The 20,041-nt window shown below is 33.9% G+C and overlaps 1 protein-coding gene across 1 annotated transcript in view; it reads right to left on the bottom strand.

Moving 5' to 3' along the window:
* The window catches only part of NCAM2 (neural cell adhesion molecule 2), a 130,183-nt gene that overhangs the window by 20,691 nt on the left and 89,451 nt on the right, over window positions 1–20,041 (bottom strand). Inside the window, exons 13-14 of the mRNA XM_031555850.1 lie at window positions 19,896–20,017; window positions 12,681–12,861 (exon numbers count right to left, since the gene is read on the bottom strand). Of these exons, the coding sequence (XP_031411710.1) occupies window positions 12,681–12,861; window positions 19,896–20,017 (303 nt within the window). The remainder of the gene's footprint in view (window positions 1–12,680; window positions 12,862–19,895; window positions 20,018–20,041) is intronic.

The raw sequence follows: 20,041 nt of genomic DNA, 5'->3' as shown, positions 1-20,041 counted from the left end.
TCCTATGATAATAACATGGTAACAAAAATTTTCTATACTAGATTTTGTAAATGGTTAGAAAAAAACAAAGCTTCTTGCAAAAGTTCCTGAGACAATTCCTCACTAAAACTATTTAGCATAAGCAATAGCACTTATCGCAGTTATAATCAACTGAAAATATATTTTTGCATTTGGAAGATTTTGTAACTGTTAGGTGCAGCTAGCGGCTCAAACCACGGTTAAACAAAGAAGTTTTCATAAAATAAAATAAAAAGTTGGTGTTAAGATTCCTGATTTAATTTAAGAATTAATTTAAGATTTAATTTAATTTAAGATTCATTCAATGTTGTCTCTAGGGACAATAAGCATGAAATAGATAAAGTGTTATAAAAGTAACAATTATAAAACTAAGTAAAAAAGTCAACGTATACATTCATATTATTCATGGCAAAACAGAATTTCACTCAACTAATTTTAACTGGGAACCAACAGCTTGCATTCTCACAAAATTTGAATAGATATCTTATTCCCTGCCATGTTATGCCAAGCACATGTCAGTGCGATTCAGTTCAAATTAGTGAAGAGGCATTGGGTTAAAGTGATAAAGTGCATAGGCAATGTTTGTGAATGAAACAGTGGCCCTACTTAATGGGGTGAAAGTTCTTCTGAAGATTGTATGAAAGCCAAAAATTGCATTTGCTTGAATTCCAGCTATAGTTTCGTTATATTAAATACGCAGATTTATATACATTTTTGTGAATAAAATAAAGTAGTCTTCAGATTTACACGTATGCATTCTGAGGACATCTTACTTACGAGGACATCTCATTCATGACATAAGCTGGTTTTCTAAAATGATTTTTTGTTTATTTTTATGATGGAAAGAGGGTCTATTAATGTTGTATTAATGACTTCAGAGAACAACCAGGAACTGGCAAAACTGACAATAATCGCTGTTTCTAAGAAATAAGAACATCCCTTACACTGGTGAAGATAAATGAATTTATATTTGACCAAATAATTTCAAAGTTATAAGCTAATGGTTATAACCCCCCGAAAGAAAGAAAAGAACACCATATATTGTAAATGTATTATTTTTGCTATGCTCAGTAATGATTTGAAGGCAAGTACCTAAAAAAGTCAACTACATAGATTCTAATATCAGATAAACGCAGGTCAATTTTTACATACATACTTACTAAATTAATATAGAAAAAAATCTGAGGCTTTGTATTCTTTGTTCCATCTTCCTATGTTCTATGTTACACAGAACATACATTTTACATATGAAACAGGGAAAAGGCTTCTACCTATTCTTTACTGAAGGTCAAGATTAAGCTCACTGGAATTTCAAGACCAACAAATGCCATGAATTTGAATGTGGCACTGTTCCAGTTTCAGAACTGAGTTTGGAAGACAGCAATGTATTTTACGTGCTGAAGCATGGCTGCAGAGAGGTACACTGGAATTATAGGAAATTAAATTCTATGAACTAAAGCAACTCGTAGACTACAAATCAGTGAATAAATGCTTTTTAAAATCCAGTAGAAAGTACAAAAGATGTCTATATTAAGCACAAAGTTTTAAGTACATCATGGAAGGAGCTAGTAAGTATAAGCACAACACTGTAAAAGGGATTAACACAGAATCAAAATGCTCTCAAGGAAGTTCAATTGATGTCATATCTAGAAAGCTGTATTACTGAGATTAAAGTCTAGGCATAGATTTCTTAACACCAAAATATAGAAAACATCATTGACTCAAATCAATCAAATGAAACTGAATAGATCACATTCTCCAACTTCTGTCAGATAGAAAATCCAAGCATAATCTGTTGAATTTGTTTCAGCATTTACAAGTTTACAAAAAACTGGATGAAGAATTTTACATGCATAGACTGAAGAAATTACACTGTTTCTAATCTTGTATTAGAAATTTTAGAAGAGCTATAGAAAAGTACATTTATTTATGTCTTTACAGGTTTGCATTTATTTTCTCTAAATATTAAGAGGGAGAGGAAAAATACATATTTCTTGCCTCATCAACAGCTTCACAACATGCACCAGAAACTTATGACTACAATGAAAGAGAAACCAGCAGCATTCAGCTGCAGGGACTGGCCTCCATTTTCACGTCTAGTAGCTTCACAGCATCTATCTGTGTGGATAGGAAGTGTTAGAGAAAATAAGGGTACGAAAGAGAAATATATTGAAAATAAAAAGTGAAAAATTAGATTAAACATTAAAAATAAAGGATCAAAAGGAAAAAAACAGTAATAGTGGGAAAGAAAAGAAGAGGAAAAAAGAATTAATTCACCAGTAACACTCTGCCAAATACAATCAGTTGAAAAACATCACTATACTAAAAGCATTAAAATATGATTAAAATGTGTATGAAATTGTAACTACTGAGGTGCTTTGGAGCTATAGAATGGACAAATCTGGATACATTTCTCAGTTCTCAAACCACAAAAAAAAAAAGATGGTCCTTAGTAGCAGCAACATGTGGCTCTTCACAGTTGATAAAGTGGTAAGCTCTTTGGTCTAACTTTAAAGCAACTCACTTAAGCATTCAACCTAAAGCATATGATCAACTCTCTTGAGTTTTCCCTCAAAAGATAGAAAATTATTCAACCACGCTCAATCTAAATAGTAGCTTTCATGTGCTTTTTGCATTGGAGGTACATGGAAGTGAGGAAACTACAATGCAACACCAATCGGAAATACTGGATATCTGAACCATTAACAAATAGTAGACTAGGATGACAGAAGAAACTGTAGAAAAAGCAAAGAATTACATTCAGAAAAAGGTTCCCATCATGCATGAACATAGAGAAAACACAGACTTAGTGAGCTGTTTCTTTTTGCCCCAAAAAGTTTATCCTGTTTCTGAATTACTGGAGAAATCTAGAACAGATCATTGTCAAAAGACCTTAATAACACGGACATAAGTCCACCCAAAATGGGACCAATGCAATTAGCAAGAGCAGCTGTATAATTACTTAGATTTTGACTTTAATACCAGGGTGTGATCAGAACAAAGACGCTTTTCAAAATATTCAACTTCTTGGATATTCAAGTCTTTACAGTACGTCTGGATGCAATCCAATGTAATATATTAAGTTTCTATCTATATATATAGCACATATATTTTCTACTAACATTTATATTGAAAGCTCATTTTCTGTCAGATGATGTAGTCAAGTTTATACAATACAGTGTAGGTTTAAGCATTTCAATCTCCTTGACTGGATATATATACATATTTTTAACTTTTACGTACAGTGATACAGTAATTATATGGATAGTGAATAGAATCAGTGTAAGGCTACTGTTTCAAGACAGATTTCAAAAGAAACTGAAGTGTGGAAAATTTTGTGTAGAGTGAACAATAACCTTGTTTACATCTAAACCTATTTAAAAAAAGTGCATTTTAAGAAACTATAATGAAAGCAGATAAAAAGTCTTAAGTTCCTCCATTTTCATTTAAACTGTGATATTTCTGTTCCTTAATAGAATTATTTAAGTTTGAAAACAATTTATTTAAAGTTAAAATCATAGTAGAGGACAATGAATTAGATTTTAGAACAAATATATTATGGTATCTCTTCCAATCTACGAGTTCACAGCGTAAAGAGAAAGGCAATTGCTAGACAAATCTCGAAAAATACACACTAAGAAATGAAGAATGTAAACACTGCCCAAAATCAAAGGTTTGGGGATTTGAATCATATAAAGTTGCTGCAATACCATTCAAATTAATCTTCAAACACAGATCTGTTGCTTTATGAATATGCTCTGGTGGGAAACTTGCTATCATGACTTGGCTGCATAATGTTTAGCATTATGCACTTATAACATGACTGCTCTTATTTCACAAATACACATCTTAGTGTAACAAAACAAGTAGAAAAGACGGTACTTTACCCAATCCTAACACATATCCTTACTGTGGTGTTTTTAATGATAGAAGTTTATTGAAGAAATAATGATGTTCAAGCTGTTCAGAATTCAAAATCAGTTATTTTTATTAAGAACAGTTTGTTCCTTATGTGTATATTAAGAAAATTTTTGACACAGTAAACTTCCAAAAGCTGTTTTCACAATACCTTTTTATATTACTAGAAAATGAACCTAATGATTTTATCGTTTAATATATACTTTTAAAAATCATTAGTATTACAAAGCAACATAATACTAGGAATTACTTATGACAAGTATTACACTGTGAATAAGAGTATAATACTTGTAAAGTGTGACCCAGAACTTCAACCTTCAACTTTTTTTTTTTTTTCAGCATTCAATACATAAGCAAACTTCAATTCCTAAGGTAAAAAGCGAATTCAGTTGCTGTTGAAACAGAAGTTCTGTGAATACAGAGTAATTCTTTAATTATCACTAGTACTTTCTAGCATTCATTGCTTTTCTAGTATTTGGTAGTAGTAATTTCCTGTGAAGTCATACTGTAAGATATGTTTTGTCAAAAATAATTTTTTTTCTTGAATTTATTTCTGCTTACAAACATATATGATTGTAGTGATAGTGTAAGACTGCTTGTCTGATTACATCAGATAAGTTCTAATAATTTCAGGAGTAATCTCTCGCCCTTTTCATGTAAAAACCACTACAGCAGAAAATGGAGCAAACTCAGCTTCTTTTTCACCTAAAGTAAGACTATTTCTTGTCATTTAAAACAATGGTAATCTCCTGGATTTGAAGAGAAACAGCTCTTACTCAGCAATTTATGTTATTTGCTTGCAAGAAAAATTGCAAATAGGTTTTGTGGGAGCTATCATCTTGCTGTGGATTTGAATATAGATTTCGCTGGTTGTGATTCCCACCACCAACTATTATTCTCAAAATGTGAGATCACAAAGACATTTAATCTCTTTTCTATGCTCTTTTCAGAACTTCGGATAGTAAAGAAAAATTATTATTTCAGTAAAGCAATACATGCTGATGACTTTGCTTTACATTTTTAGATCAGCATTATGATCTAAGTAACAGTCAGAGAAGTATTCATTTTTGATTTTGGAATAACAGTGTTCTTCAACCTACAAGAAAATGATGGAGTTAGTAGTAGGGTAGCGCTGCAGCTCTTCTTTGTCTTGGCAGTATGATCAGAGCTGTAAAGGGAGTAATATTCACAAGGCTTTCCTTTTTTTGCCTGCAGTATTTCCCTCTTCCTTTTAGATTTAAATAAAAAGCTAACAAGTCAAAGCTATAAAGGCTTTACAAAACAAAATAATCTTTGAGTTCTGGTTATTACACAAACTCACTGGAACATGATACAAAATCTATGTATGTACTGTACATACTCTTGAAAGTAACAGGATTTGGACTTATACATTTTGGCATTTATTAAAATACATATGAACTAAAATATGCACATAGGGTTTTAGTGCATATTAACATGATAAAAAATCCAAAGACCTTTTTCTCAAGTTTGTTCGTTCTAAAGAGAAGATTCTCCCAACTAATTTAGAGAGTAGTATGTAAATTAGTCAATACTAGCTAGGTTATGAAAAAAGTTCTACTCTTCCTTTGAAATAATTAAGAAAATTCTAAAAGAAAAAGTCACCTAGACTATAGATGTGCATCTCCATTAAAATATTACACGGATTCTTGATTTAGAGGTCTAATAAGAGATTAATTTTCAGAGTTGTAAGTGAGCATTTGGTAGCTTATCTAGGGAAGCTACCAGGTCTACCTACAATCCTCCAGCATGTACAAGTGTTCTCCTGTCTTGAAGGAAAAGGTTGTCACTTTAAAATGGAACAAAGTTGAATGTAGGTATATAAACTTTAACTGCCTTCATAAAATTAAAACTGTACAAAAGAGATACTCTGTTGGTCTTAAAATTTCTGATGCCCATAATGGAAATTTTGCCTTTGGAAAGGTCTTCAAACTCATGTGCTTTTCCTTTTTCTTTTAGGTTTAAATTTATTGGTGCTTTCCAAGCTGCTTCAAGGATTAACAGCCAGAAAGATACAACCATTCATTCCCAAATGTTTCTGACTGATTTTTAAGTGAGTACATTTTTAATTCAGTCTTTTTCTTGCCAGGGTACAGAACATTTCGCTTATATTCTTATCTGCCAAGTTTTAAAAATGCTTGCAGGAATGCGTTGTTTTTGAAATGCATTCAATAGTTATCAGAAGACACACAGAAAAACAGATGGATTTTTGTGGAGATATGCATGCACACACACATACACAGGCAGTGCAGTCACAAGTCATTAGCTGAAAGTCAGGCCAAAATGTTTTTTCTTAAATGCTGTAATTCTATAGCATTTTCCTGTAGATTTAAACAGCAACTTAACAAGCCTCGAGCAGTGACTTACAGTTCTGGCTTAAGTACCCACTGGCAGCCTTTCTAGCTTAGTTAAATGGAAAGAGTCTACAGAAGAAAAAGAACTACACATTCCCCCAGGCCACCTAATTTAACTTTTACTGATGCAACTTACCTTTTCCTAGAATTAAGAAAAATTAAAAGAGGCCAACCGTTGACATTACCTTTGAGCTAACTCTGCCTATAAAATAGGCAGTTAATAGAAATAACAAATAACCAGGGATTTGCTTCAAATACGATGACTACTGACTTATTTTTCAAAATACTCAAAAGGTGGTATCTACAGCTGTTTCTTTTTTCATTACCTACAGAATTGCTGAGTAGAGTTCAAAAACCAGACAATTTACATTTGCAGAAACACATGGGTTACTGACTGTGTACTGAGGCAATAAAATGCCACAAATATAACTAAGAATTCAATCTGGTCTGAAGAATTCTGTTGTTTCTACTCAACTGAAACTGAGGAAGGAAGAAATCTGGTTTCGTGTTATGAGTAGAAGACTGAAAAATAGAAAACTGGAAAACAGACATAGAAGGGATATCTTTGACTTCAGAAATCTAAGGACTGAGAGACACGGAGAAGTCTGGAGCAAAGATCGAAGTAGAGAATACTTAAGCAAATTAGACATTCTTAAGTCCATGGGCCTTTATGGTATACATACAAAAGCACTGAGGGAGCTCGCAGGTATCACTGTAAAGGCATTCAGAATAAAATTTGAATGATCATGGAAAAATGCCTGATGCCAGCATAGTAAGGGAGGTGATTGTCCCTCTCTACTCTGCCTTTGAGAAGCTCTGTCTCGAGTACTACATGCAGTGCTGGGGCCCCTAGCTCAGGAAAGATGTGGAGCTTTTGGAGAGTGTCCAGAGGACGGCCATGAGGATGATCAGAGGGCTGGAGCAACCATCCTTCAAAGAACGGCTGAGGGTCAGTCTGGAGGAGACTCTGAATCTGGGGAGACTTCACTGTGGCCTTCCAATATTTAAAGGGAGATTATAAAGAGAAGGGAAATCAAATCTTTACATAGTCTGATAGTGATGATGGGAGGGAATTCACCAACAGGGTAGTGAGGTGCTGGAATAGGCTGTCCGGTGAGCTTGTGATTCCCCGTTCATGGAGGTGTTCAAGGTCAGGATGAATGGGGCAACCTGATCTAGTATTTGATCTAGCATTCAGCAACCCTGTCCGTGGCATAGCGGGTTGGAACAAGGTGATCTTTGAGGTCTTTTCCAACCTAAGCCATTCTATGATTCTATGACATGACTGAAGGAAAGGAAATATCACTCCTATCTTCAGAAAGGGCTGAAGGGATCTGTATGCTATTCGTGCCTCATCTTGATCCCTGGGAAGATGATTGGGCAGTTAATCCTAGGAACCATTTCTAGGCACATGGAGGAAAAGAAGCTGTTGGAAAGAGTCCAGCACAGGGCCTGTAAGAGGATTCAAGGGACTGGAACATCTTTCTTTGAGGAAAGGCTGAGAGAGCTGGATGTATTCAGCACAGAGAAGACTTAGAGGGGTTCTGAATGTGTATAGTCACTTACAGGAATGGTGTAAGAAGATGGAGCAAAGCTCTTCTCAGTCAAGGACAATACGAAATGAGCATACATTGAAACACAGGAGGCACTCTCTGAACATAAGGAGAAGCCTTTCTAATATGAAGATAACTGAGCACTGGACAAAGATGCCCTCAAAGGTTGTGTAGCTTTCATTCTTGGAGACATCCAAAAACTATCTGGACACAGATATCAAGGGACACTTGATTGTCCCTACTTAAGCAAAGGGTTTGGATAAAATGACCTTCAGAAATCCCCTACAACCTCAACCACTGTGTGATTCTGTGATCACTAACCCAGAGGAGACACAGGAAACCTTCTAGAGAAAAGTTAGGCTATGCTTCCCTTCAGAGGAAGGTAGATTTTGCCCCACGGTGCCTCTTCCTTTCCGAGTGGCAAGACTGAAGGGCGTGAGAGGCATAGAGGGCACCTGGATCAACAAAGTCTGCTCCCCAGTGACCCAGATGGAATAATTTTGAATTTATTTCAATTCTAAAAAGTCATTGAACTGTTTGGCTGAGAGCAACATTAAAGAAAAGGACATGTCCTGAGAGAAGACTGTAGGCATCATAGAAAGTTATTTCTATTTTTCTGTACTTAGAAATTTTCAGTCTCCAGAGTAAAAAGTACATTTTCCTAGCTTATATTCTAATAAACCACTGGATGTAGACTCTGACAGCCCAGATATAGCTGTGTAATAGTAAGATAAACATAAACACATTCAAATATGTATATATATACATATACAATATGTATAGTATTTGTATGAGCTATTTTCATTTTTCATTCAGCAAGAGATCACTGAAAAATCCTACCACTCCATTTCTCTAAATACTACTGACAAAAGCCATGTTTGGTGCAGAATATTAACTTAGCTGCTAGTGATGGTGAGAGAAAATATTATGTTTTAGCTTGTCCCTCTTCACCTATCACTGTATGATTTTAAGAATTATTGACAGATATACAATGCAAAAAAGTAAATATGTTCAGTACTATAACAGTCATGGCGTTCATAAGGGATTTAAACTTTTTCATGGATTCTAACAAAAAGAAGATCGCAACAGTTCACGCAGTATTAAAAGTTTTTTTAAAAACAGTACAGAGAAAGAAGTCGTTCTAAAGCCTTCTTACTGTTCTCATATACTTTTTGATTTTCCTACCATAGTACCGATTTATTAACCTACAATGCTGATGAAAAACTGTTATGATAAAACAAAATTTGCAGCCAGATTTAATACATACCGGACTTCTAGAGAAACAGCAATGATTGGATAAAAGTCTTTGGAAGACTGCACCTGTATAAATCTTTGCCACTAATTTCTGAAAACATGTCTAACATTTGCACAAATTATCCTCTTTTAACATCATTCATTTTATCTTTGTTTAAGTTTTGTTTAATATAGAACTGCAGATGTATTTTTAGGTTTCAATAGTAACATTTCTGAAAGATAGCTATGACTTGGACACTTTTATACCAGCTGTACGAGAAGAGAGGGTATGCATCTCTGCTCTGCTCAGAGACATTAAATGGAGCCACACAAATGGAATGGGCTGTGCTGTCACCTCTAGAAGCTGATGGACTTCATCTGCTTGTAGTGACACCTATTCAGAGAATTTGTTATAGCTGCAGAGGCTAGGCTATTCTGTTCAAAGACTGATAAATAGCTATGAGCTAAGGCACACAGCTTCTTTGAGAATGCTTTTATTTTTCCCCCACAAAATTAGAAGAAGATATAAAAGTACAGAGAAACTGAAACAAGATTTTCTAAAATACCACAAATCAGTGCTCAAAATCTGGTAAAGACTTCAGTCATAGGCAAGCACACTAATATTAGAGTTGCCTACAAGAGTGACCTGCCTACAAGGAGTGCCAACTAACAACCCTAGTGAAATACTGGAATACATAAAATACTACACTTAAGAATAGGTCACTCTTCTTTCAAAGTGTGATTCTTAAATACATACTCATACACTTAAGCAGTCAAATAGATGGAATTTCTGAATACAAAAATAAAAAAAGGTAGGAAGTAAAATTATATATATGGTTAAAATTTAGAGTAATGTATATATGTATATATACACACACATTAATGTATTTACACATACATTTATTTAAGGAAAAATGTTTTAACAAGTCCATCCACTGAGTATTTCTCAAAAACAGTGCAACATTCCAACCTTTTGGAAAACCCGGAAAATTTTATGAGAAGAATTATGAATTCTGAGGAACTAATCACAGATGTGAGTGATTCAGTGAATAGAGACAGTTTTATAGGCCTAGGCACAGAAATTACAAAATGAAGTATAGCTAGTTGGAGGCTGCCAAGGGTCAATCGTGCAAAAATTTAAAGGAATGTTAGTATCATTTACACATCTAACTGATGCCAATTTACAGCTAAGACTAATAGTGGAAGATTATCACATTGTTTTATTATAAAATTTGACTGTCAGCCAGGACCTGCTGGTCCTCATTCACACTTCTCTAACCAATTTAAGTTGTGGGTTCTGTACCCACAGGGATTACATATTCACTGAAAAAGAGTTTTAGCTTCCCGTATCTGCACTCAGGGATGACTTCTGACATATCCAATAGCACTTTGAGCATAATCAGGCTCTTTCTGCAAGAATCAGAACCGAAGTCTTATTTCATGTGATAACATCCATTTCCATGGAGAGGACAGCACTGATGGTTTGTATTAGCTTGTACACATTTGCAATGTAATATTATGTTAGGTATAGCTGACCACGATGATAATTCAGGACTCACAAAATTCTCCTGCCATGCCCATGAGATTGGGTACATAGGACCTACAGATACCTTGCTTTTGAATGACATTAAGAGCAAGACAAAAACAGTTCAGCCAGATCTGGATAGATACTGATGAAAACATTCATGAGTCTTACAAAATTTTCTAATAATCACATAAAGAATTAGAAAATTGAATCTCAGTCATCGCAAGCAGCTAAGAGTGCACAGGAGAGGGGATACAGATTTCATTCAAAATTCTGCCTAATTGGATTATTCCTTCTTTAGACCTAGCTGTAGATGCCTACATATAAGAGGTTTACAGCAAATAAATGTTGCATCATCTGAGTTGACTAACTGGTATCAGAAAGAACTGATCTGCTTTAATGAGCTTTTTATATACATATTCTATCACAGTTAATTTTTACTTTTGTAATAATATTATTAAGAGTATAATATTATGCAATTTCATAACCAGATAACCATACTGACTCATTAATGTGAATATTAGTATCCACTGATTTTAAGAATCTTTTGACATATTTTTTAAAATTGCTTACAGGATGTTCTTATGAAGAGAATTTCACACTCTTTCACACTTTGCAAAAACAGTTGTCAAGGAAACTAATTAGTTCCACAATCATAACTGCAGTAACTATTCATATAAAGGAGACTTGATGTTCAATACTGTAACGGATTTTTCTTCATAACTATTTTGAGGTTATGAGAGTGCTGAAAGGAAAATGCTCCGTAACAGCTATAAAGCTACGTACAGAGAAAAATGTTCTGTATTCTCAGGATAAATTAAAAAAAGCACTTTTTACTTCAACATCCAGAAACTATTTATGTTACAATTTAAACAGGCATCTCATGATTCTCATTTACAGCAGCTGTAGCAATAACAGGGAATAATTTAAAGGTTAGAGATCAGTTGCAGTGCAAAAGAAGTTACATTCTGGTATTCCAATGAGCAAAACTAAAAAGACTTAAGTCTTTACTGAAGTAATGTTCTATTTATTTTTCTACTTGATAAGTATTATCATTTCCTTGGAGTAATCAGATTCCCCACATTTCTGTTCCCTTTTTTTTTTGACTGTGCAGTACAATTTTTAATTTGAATGACTGCAATCATGAAATACTGTCAGTTTAAAAAGAAGTACACTGACCTATGAAGGCCCTGAATCTCAATCAAGAAGCAAATCAACACTGTCTACAGCAATTTAATTGATAAGCTAGATATCATTTGCTTCATATCGTTTGCTTTATAAAAACTAAAATTACTCATAAAATATCAGAAATTACGACCACAACTTGCTTTTATTCTGAATTAAATAATTTACATTGTTACTCCAAAATATAACTTCAGAAGCACTAAAACTTGGTGAATTAATTACTGAAAATCACTCATTCTTACCTCCTATTCAGTTTTCTTTTAAAAAGTTCTAAATCTTCCTATTTAGACACTTAGAAATATGAACGATGTATTTAGTTATTTCAAAGCTTGAAAATAGGCCAATTAGAAGGCTGCACGCTCACTGTACTATCACTGAGTACTGTTAATCAGTAAGACAATATCTAAATTACTCTCCTTGAAGTCTTAATTTCATCAGTCACTAAAATGAGTACCCTTGTTAGACGTATTCCTCAAAGCACATGCAGAGGGCTGGGCTGAAATAGAGAATTCTAACAAATAACTTCACTGAAAACAGGCATATATGGAGTAAGAGACAACTTAGAAATTGTAAAACAAATGCATCTTAAATATATTTCTTTTTAACTGTCATTATCTGAGTTGAAGATTCAGTGCTTGTTCTGTGAAATAATGTTGAAAATGAAATAATGTTACTAAGAGCAAAGTAGAAAAGGAAAGTCCCATTTAAGGATTTTTAACTGAGTTTTCTTTACTGATAACAAAGTATGCAGTCTCAAGCTTTGTCAGTTAAGGAAGACTCCAGTTACCCTAACAGACCATTCAACTACACACATTAACATACTATGTACTAAGTATGAGCAATTCAAAAAGAGAAAACACTCCAAAATCAGCTTACCTGTAATAATGTTGGGCTTCGGTGGCATGCTAAATTCGTACAATGTTGGTTCAGAAAAACCCAGTCTGTTTGCAGCTGTAATTTGTACTTCGTAACCCATGGTCCACTGAAGATGCTCTAAGATGATGTGGTCTCTACTACCCTGCACTTTTTTCTCTAGCCACTGGTCTTCCTTATCTTTCTGTAAAGATGCAAACATTAGTTTATATTCTCAAAATCTCTTGTTTGATTTGTCTAAACTATCTGACTACATGAAGTAAAAAAACTACATAAATTAATTTCCAAAGGTTACAGACTTTCGAATCATCTAATTTTGGAGTTCTGAATATCCAGGCTTTTTGTGATTATGACTACGCGTCATCATTCCACAATGTGGACGTAGGGATTTTGTCAGCAACTTTTTTTCAACCTTTTGGGTTGAATTTCTGCACAAATATACATTTCAATTTAGGAAACAGGAGGACAGTTACATATAAATTTTGCTAAGAATAATTTTTGTTTATTTTACACAGATGTTGCAGTTACATTTTGCCAAATGTTCTTCAAGAGAACTTTCTCATCAAAACCATATTCCATATTCAGGAATAGCTCACGAATGCAAGCTATGCCTGTATTATATATTAGTTACACACTGAATACATAAACTAACTGTAGCAGTATATTGTACCATTTTGCAAAAGAAGCTGTAAGCAAAAATATAAACATTGTTAAAAACATATGCAGGTCTATGTTTACACTGGTGAGAGGATACATTTAAATCAGTCAGATGGTATCATACAGAAAAAAATGTTCAAGTAATTCACACAGTTATAAGACATCATTACACAGGGAACAACTGAGGCCTCAGGCAGCAACCTTAAAATGCATTTTATAAATTTGTAGTACTTACCTTTGCAATCTCTTCTTTTAGTATTTTTGAAGCATAATATATTTAAATTACTCTTTATACAAATGATATTCAGAAAGTAACTAATAGGTAAAACAATAAAACAATGTGTATTGGCAAACAGTAAGCCATCTTGATCAAAGGATTTTCAGTAACACTAAGAATTCATGCAGTCCTATTAAACTCAGATGTACAATGCATTGACAAAAACCATGGCTGAGAGCCAAATCCTGGCCATCCACCCCACACAGCAGTGCAGTCAATGGATACAGCTTTCTGGAAAAAAAAAAAAACATCAAATAGGGAGAAATGCAGCTTTTTGCTATGGTCCACCATCTTTCAGTAGCTTACATTTAGGCTCTTCACTGAAGCATCTTGCTCTTGACTGATACAAGTGTCCAAAAAAATAATACCTAAATTAGATAAGCTGACAGCCCAACCATGTTGCCTGTCTGTTCTTTTTGTCCTCAGCCTCCAGAAAATAGAGTGAAATACTGAACTCCCTTATATGTACTGCTTCAATAACTTATTTGCTATCAGCACTGAGTATGATGAGTCCTCCATACTGACTTCACCTTTTGTTCTGCAAGTTCATCAACACAAAGTAGTACTGAGATAATTAAAATACAAAAAGTTTCAGGAACATTTGTAGCAAGGTGAAAGTGGCTGCAGCATAGACCAATAAAAAAACATCAGAATGGTTGTTACATTACATATCAAGAAAAAAGACTGAATACGCTGGAATAAAAATAGTTTACACAACACAGTGAAAATAGTATTTTCTATCAGTTTTTTTTTTCAATTTTCTAATAAAGTGTTAATTCTCACAGATGACTTCTCTGTTCGTTATTGATATACTACTGCATGAATCCTTTTATATTTACATTCCACTGATTGAATCAATATATATTTTCACATCACACTAATTTTTCAATCTGTATTTTTGCGTAACATTGATAAAATATTAAGAATTAATATTGACTGCAAACATGCATGTACAAATACTCTGTAGTAATTATACTAGCAGCATTGTTGCATAGTACCGTATTTCAGAGGCTGTTTAAATCTGAATTTGGGAAGAGTTAGAAAATATTAGAACGAATTTCCAAAGAATATAAACATGAGCAAATTAGAGGGTGCACTTGTGATCTTAGTGCATGCACACAGAGCTGTGTGAACACATAAGCAATTCAGAAGAAAATCAGATTCACAGGAGAAAAAAATAGATATCAAAATGGAAAATAAATATTCCAGCTGCTCATATAAACATGAGGTTGCTTCTGCAAACATAACATTAAGTGACAAAGCAATTGTTTCACAGTTTGGTCAGGGAAAGAACAATGAAAGAGCTGAAACATAACAGAATATCTGTGTGCTATGCCAGCGAAGTGACACTTTAAGATTAGTTGAAAGTGATGCCTACTAGATGGATTGAGATAAACGAAACAGGCAGAGTCCAAGCACTGAGCTCAAAGGCATTAAAGCCTTTCACTAAAAGTGACAAACACAAGCTGAAAGAAAGAAGAAGAATGAAGGTAGTCTTCCAATGGTGAAAAGAGGAAGTCTTCTAAAATACAGTCTACTTTTGGCATTTTAAAGACTAAGAATAATGGCAATATCCTTCATTCTATTATTTCACATGCATTTTCAAGTACGTTTAAGTGGAGATCAGTAATGAGCCCAGATTAATTTTACTATTAGAGTAGGATTGGAAAGGGATGAGAACACAAATTTTGCCAGTTAAACATTCCTACAAATCTCCCTGTTTATGCTAAGACCCTTTAATTGGTAGCTTAAGGAGCAGAAAATAGAACTATGAAATATCACTTTATTAGGCTACTCTATTATTAATATTGCTTAAAATTCATAGGAGGCTCCAAATATGCATGGCGTTTTATAACAAATGCAAGGAACTTTGAAATTGTGAACTTAAGTCTAAGTTGAGGAGTGCTCTACTGTAAATGCCTTCAATCATTATTTACTATTTGCAATTGTATCATTAACATGCATTAGATAATCCAGACACTGGATATTTCAAACATTGGAATCAGATCTGCAACCACAGAGGTTCAACTGTTCCCTCATTTCTATTTTGTTTTGTTTTTATAATTCCAAAATACTTTTTCACAGAAGGTCACTGTCAGTGTGAGACTGACCAGTGACTGGCAATTTCTGGAGATCTTACTGCTCATTGCCATTACTCATAAACCTTAAATTCACACTGCTCTCATTCCTGCCCCAATCTTTGATTGAAACAAACCTGCTACAATGCCTCAGATTAAAGTCATTAAAAAATTACAATTATTTCTTAATCCTTATTTCTTGTACACTGCATTTAAATGTAAGCATTAATGAAATTTTTCTGTTAAGTATCTAAGAGCTAGATTTGTAAGACACCTGGGAGTAGCTTAAGCACCTAAATTACTTGACAAAAAAAAAAAAAGCATGAAAAAATGATAGCAGAACTTCAATATACTTGATTTCTTCTCAAAACTGAGGCCAGATCTGACAACGGTAGAAGTAAAGCGAAACACTTTTTTTGGGAACTGAACTATTTACTAGTCTAGAAAATAATATTTGTCCATTTAATGGTCATATTACATTGCACCTAAGATTACCTTCTCTGGAAACTTGAAAAAAATCTAATTAACCTCTTTCAATTCTTTCTTTTTTCCATCCACTCTAAACTGTTTGCACTGTAAATTCAGCTCAGAAAGACTTATTATGCTGGTCACTGTGACAAAAAAAGGGCAGGAGATGCCATACTATCTTGAAAGCGCACAGGAAAAAAATCAAGAAATTCTCAGGGAAGACAATCTGACAGTTCAAAGCAGTGACTTCACAAGAATTCAATACCTAAGGATGGTACTTTATAGGTCTGGGTGATGTTTTAGAAGAGGTAATAATACAAGATGAATGCTGAACAAAGAACAAAATGGCTGAAAACATAATGCTAAAATGCACAGAAAGATCAAGGATCTGGCAGGTAATGCGTAACTGAGATATAAAAACACATAACTGTTTTATAGCAGGAGTGAATGAGAAATTCTCTATTCTAAAATTATTTGTATTCATCTTGTACAAGTTTTTTCTAAAACACATAATAAAGCCACAATATGAACATGGTCATCCATCAACATAATCAAACACGACTGAAGCATACAACCAGAAATCATACAACCGCCAGTACGAAAATTCAAAGCATTAATAGTAACACTGTAACAGGTCAACACTACCAAAGGCTTTCATGCCTGCAAAAGCTAATTGCTCATGTTGTGTATCCTCCAGACATCATTAGGTGTGCTAAAGGAAAAAAGAATTTTTGTGCAGTCACTATTTCTCAAAATATGATTTTTTACTTGCCTTTACCTAAAAGTATGTAACCATAAAATATGGATATTTTTACTACTTTATTGTAATTCTAAGTTTCTACTGAAACCTGGAATGAAGGAGATACCCCTCCTACCATTTCTTCAGCTGACTGTTGGCATTCTGCACTTTGAACTACAGAAACAGAATTCCCTTTTACAATCACTCAGAAGCCTGTTTCAAAACTTCTCTTTTAAGCACAAATGAAATCCAATTTAAGATACGGTATCAAATTTATAACTGAAGACTTGGATTAGATCTCTTCAAAATAATATGCTGACATTTATTTGCAGGGAACATTAAGCACCAATCACAAATTCACAACTGCAACATGTCCAGCTTCAGAATATTCTCCACTGTCAAAATACACTCGAGCAACAAGCATGCACTTTTCCTTGTGACTGTGAATAGTGTAAACGACTAATCCTGTATGGTGATCAGGATTTGTTGGCATGCTGTTTCCGGTGTCTCAACCTGCTTAATACCTTCCATTTGCTGCTTTGTAGCCTGTCTTTCTCTTGCAGACGTGTCCTTTCACCCACCAGTCCTAAGCTGCTGTGGCAGTAACTCCTTGTATTCCAAAAGCTTTTTCCATGTGATCTTTATCTTCTCACCCTTCATCTTAGACTGTAACTCCATACTACCATCTGTTCCACGCTCCTGGATAACTCCTAGTTTACTGCTCTTGTACTTGGCAGGCAGCACAACAGATAACAGCCATTTACAAATCCAGCACACAGTTCCCCAGTAATTGACATGGATAAAGCTTAATGCCCATTGCCCAACACCAGCACCTGGACATGCGCACTCCAACCAAAAACAGTAGTGCCGTAACTGGGAATGAGAGAAGAGGTTGAATGGGTCCTCATTACAGTTAGCAAGATCTTCCCATAATAAGAATTAATTAATCTTAAGAAAGCAAGAGTTGGCAGAATGAAACAGATGATTTCCTAAGAAAAATAAAACTTACCAGTTCTTAGTTCTTAGACTCTGCTATAATAACTCTACAATGTAATCTTAAAGGCTGTTCTACTCCTTGTTTCAAGAAAATCTTTATAAAACCTAAGTATGAAGGAATTGTCCCCTAGTAAGACATGAACTGCTATGAAACAAAAAACAGGAATCCACTGATATGTAACTTGTTATCTAACATGCTCTTTATACTTGCAAGCAAATTCACTGGTCCAGGCACTAGTAATGAGGCTGGCAAGAATTATAGGAGAGCCAATTAAATATGACCAATGGGCAAGACAAAAGAGTAGCAGTCAACAAATGATTTAGAACTTTAAATAGCATCCATTCATTCTGATTAAAACACCAAAAAAATACTGTGCTATTTTTTTGTTTTAAGAAGACCTTTAATTTAGTCAAACTGCTTTTTTAATTGAAAGCATAGGGAGATATGGATTTCAGCTCCAAGTAAAAGCTATCTCCTTCTGTAACCTATTATGTTTTCAGTTAGTGCTTAAACTGTACATTTATCTTTCAACAATAAACACAAAAAGTGAACTTCTATTCTATAGTGGTGTACTTTAGTCAAAACACTGGGTTAATCGTGTTTCCGAAGTTATTCACAACAGATGCAAAAATCACATTACCAAAATCAGAGAAATAGATTAAATTTCTCAGATCACATGTATGTACAATATCCGCACCTTGATTGTAAATTTATTTAGCAAATGATTTAGGAAATCACTTTACATGCCAGTCTTAGCACATGGATAATCCTAGAGCTACCATCAAAAAGTTGTATTATAGAAAACATCAGGAAAGATAACAGAAATTACTGCAAAATCAGGTGTTGACTTATCCTTTCTGGCAGTGCTAAAACAGGTTCTGCATTTGATCTCTCAAGGCTTTCTAATTTCCACGAAATATGGTCCTCTCTATTTTCTGTTAAATGTCTTTAAATACCTGGTGTTATATGTCTAATCTCTTTCAGACTCTTGAAGTGGACATATAAATCTGTGACTATACTCTGTTAAAATGTTTTCTTACTGGGTCTGGTCAAATAAGCATGGTATATGCTTATATGTATATGCTTTCTGAAAGAATAGAAGGACCTTAATAGAATATGAACACTTCTGAATTAATTTCCTTGCTTTTGCTAGTTATACAGGTACTTCTTCAATGCAATCATTTTTAAACGTAGCTTATTAGGCTACATTTAGAATTTAATTTATTTAATTTAATTATTTTAATTTATATTTTAGCTACTTAAATATAAAATATATACACTTCTCAGAAAAAAATATAGAAGATTTTTCTTTAAAAAAATTGTACACTGCAAGCAAGTCTGCATTCTAAACTTGCCAGGTTTTACAAGAGACCAACAAATGAGACTCTTGTTGACAAAAGACCAATGAATTCTCCATGATGTGTCTTAAATAACTGATTTGTACATTGAAACTCCAAAAGTCATAGCAATTCGTAAATGATTTCATTTTGATATTTTAAATCGAGCCTTGGAATATATAGAAAGATTAACTAATTTCTTTTAAACTGAACATGAAACACTGGAATACAGCATCCTATCTCCGGGATGCCATCTATCAGTACAGATACAGTTGTAACATGAAACTTCTTTTTCAAACATCTTTTAATTACGTAATTTAAGGTCCGCTGATTGACTGCACCTTTGAGAGCTGAACATTCCTTATTTACCACGTAACAAGACTGAGAAAAGAGCTTTCTTATTAGAAAGAACTTTCAGTTATACCTTTAGGAGGAGCAGGGTGTTTTTCTTTCATTCCTGTTTTTCTTTCTTTTTAATAATCTGGCATTAGTAACCTAGTCACAAAAGAAAACATACTATACTATATTTTAGATTATTTTTCTTCTTTTCTTTTTCTATTATACAAACCATTTTTTTAATGTTTCAAATAACATAATCAATCTTCTCTATGTCAAGAGATATAACTAAGCAGATCCCACCTACTTTGATTCACTGAAATACTTACACTTCTGTATTTGACAATGTATTCCAAAATGGGGGCACCTCCATCATCTTGTTTAGTTATGCTAAGTTTGAAACTCTTTCCACTTCCTGGTTGTCCATGAATTGACGGTGGGCTTGGCTCGCCTAAATAAAGAAAATAAAGTAAAT

Source organism: Meleagris gallopavo, chromosome 1 (assembly GCF_000146605.3).
Source record: "Meleagris gallopavo isolate NT-WF06-2002-E0010 breed Aviagen turkey brand Nicholas breeding stock chromosome 1, Turkey_5.1, whole genome shotgun sequence".
Taxonomy (NCBI): domain Eukaryota; kingdom Metazoa; phylum Chordata; class Aves; order Galliformes; family Phasianidae; genus Meleagris; species Meleagris gallopavo.
This window is presented reverse-complemented; position numbering and strand designations above follow the sequence as displayed.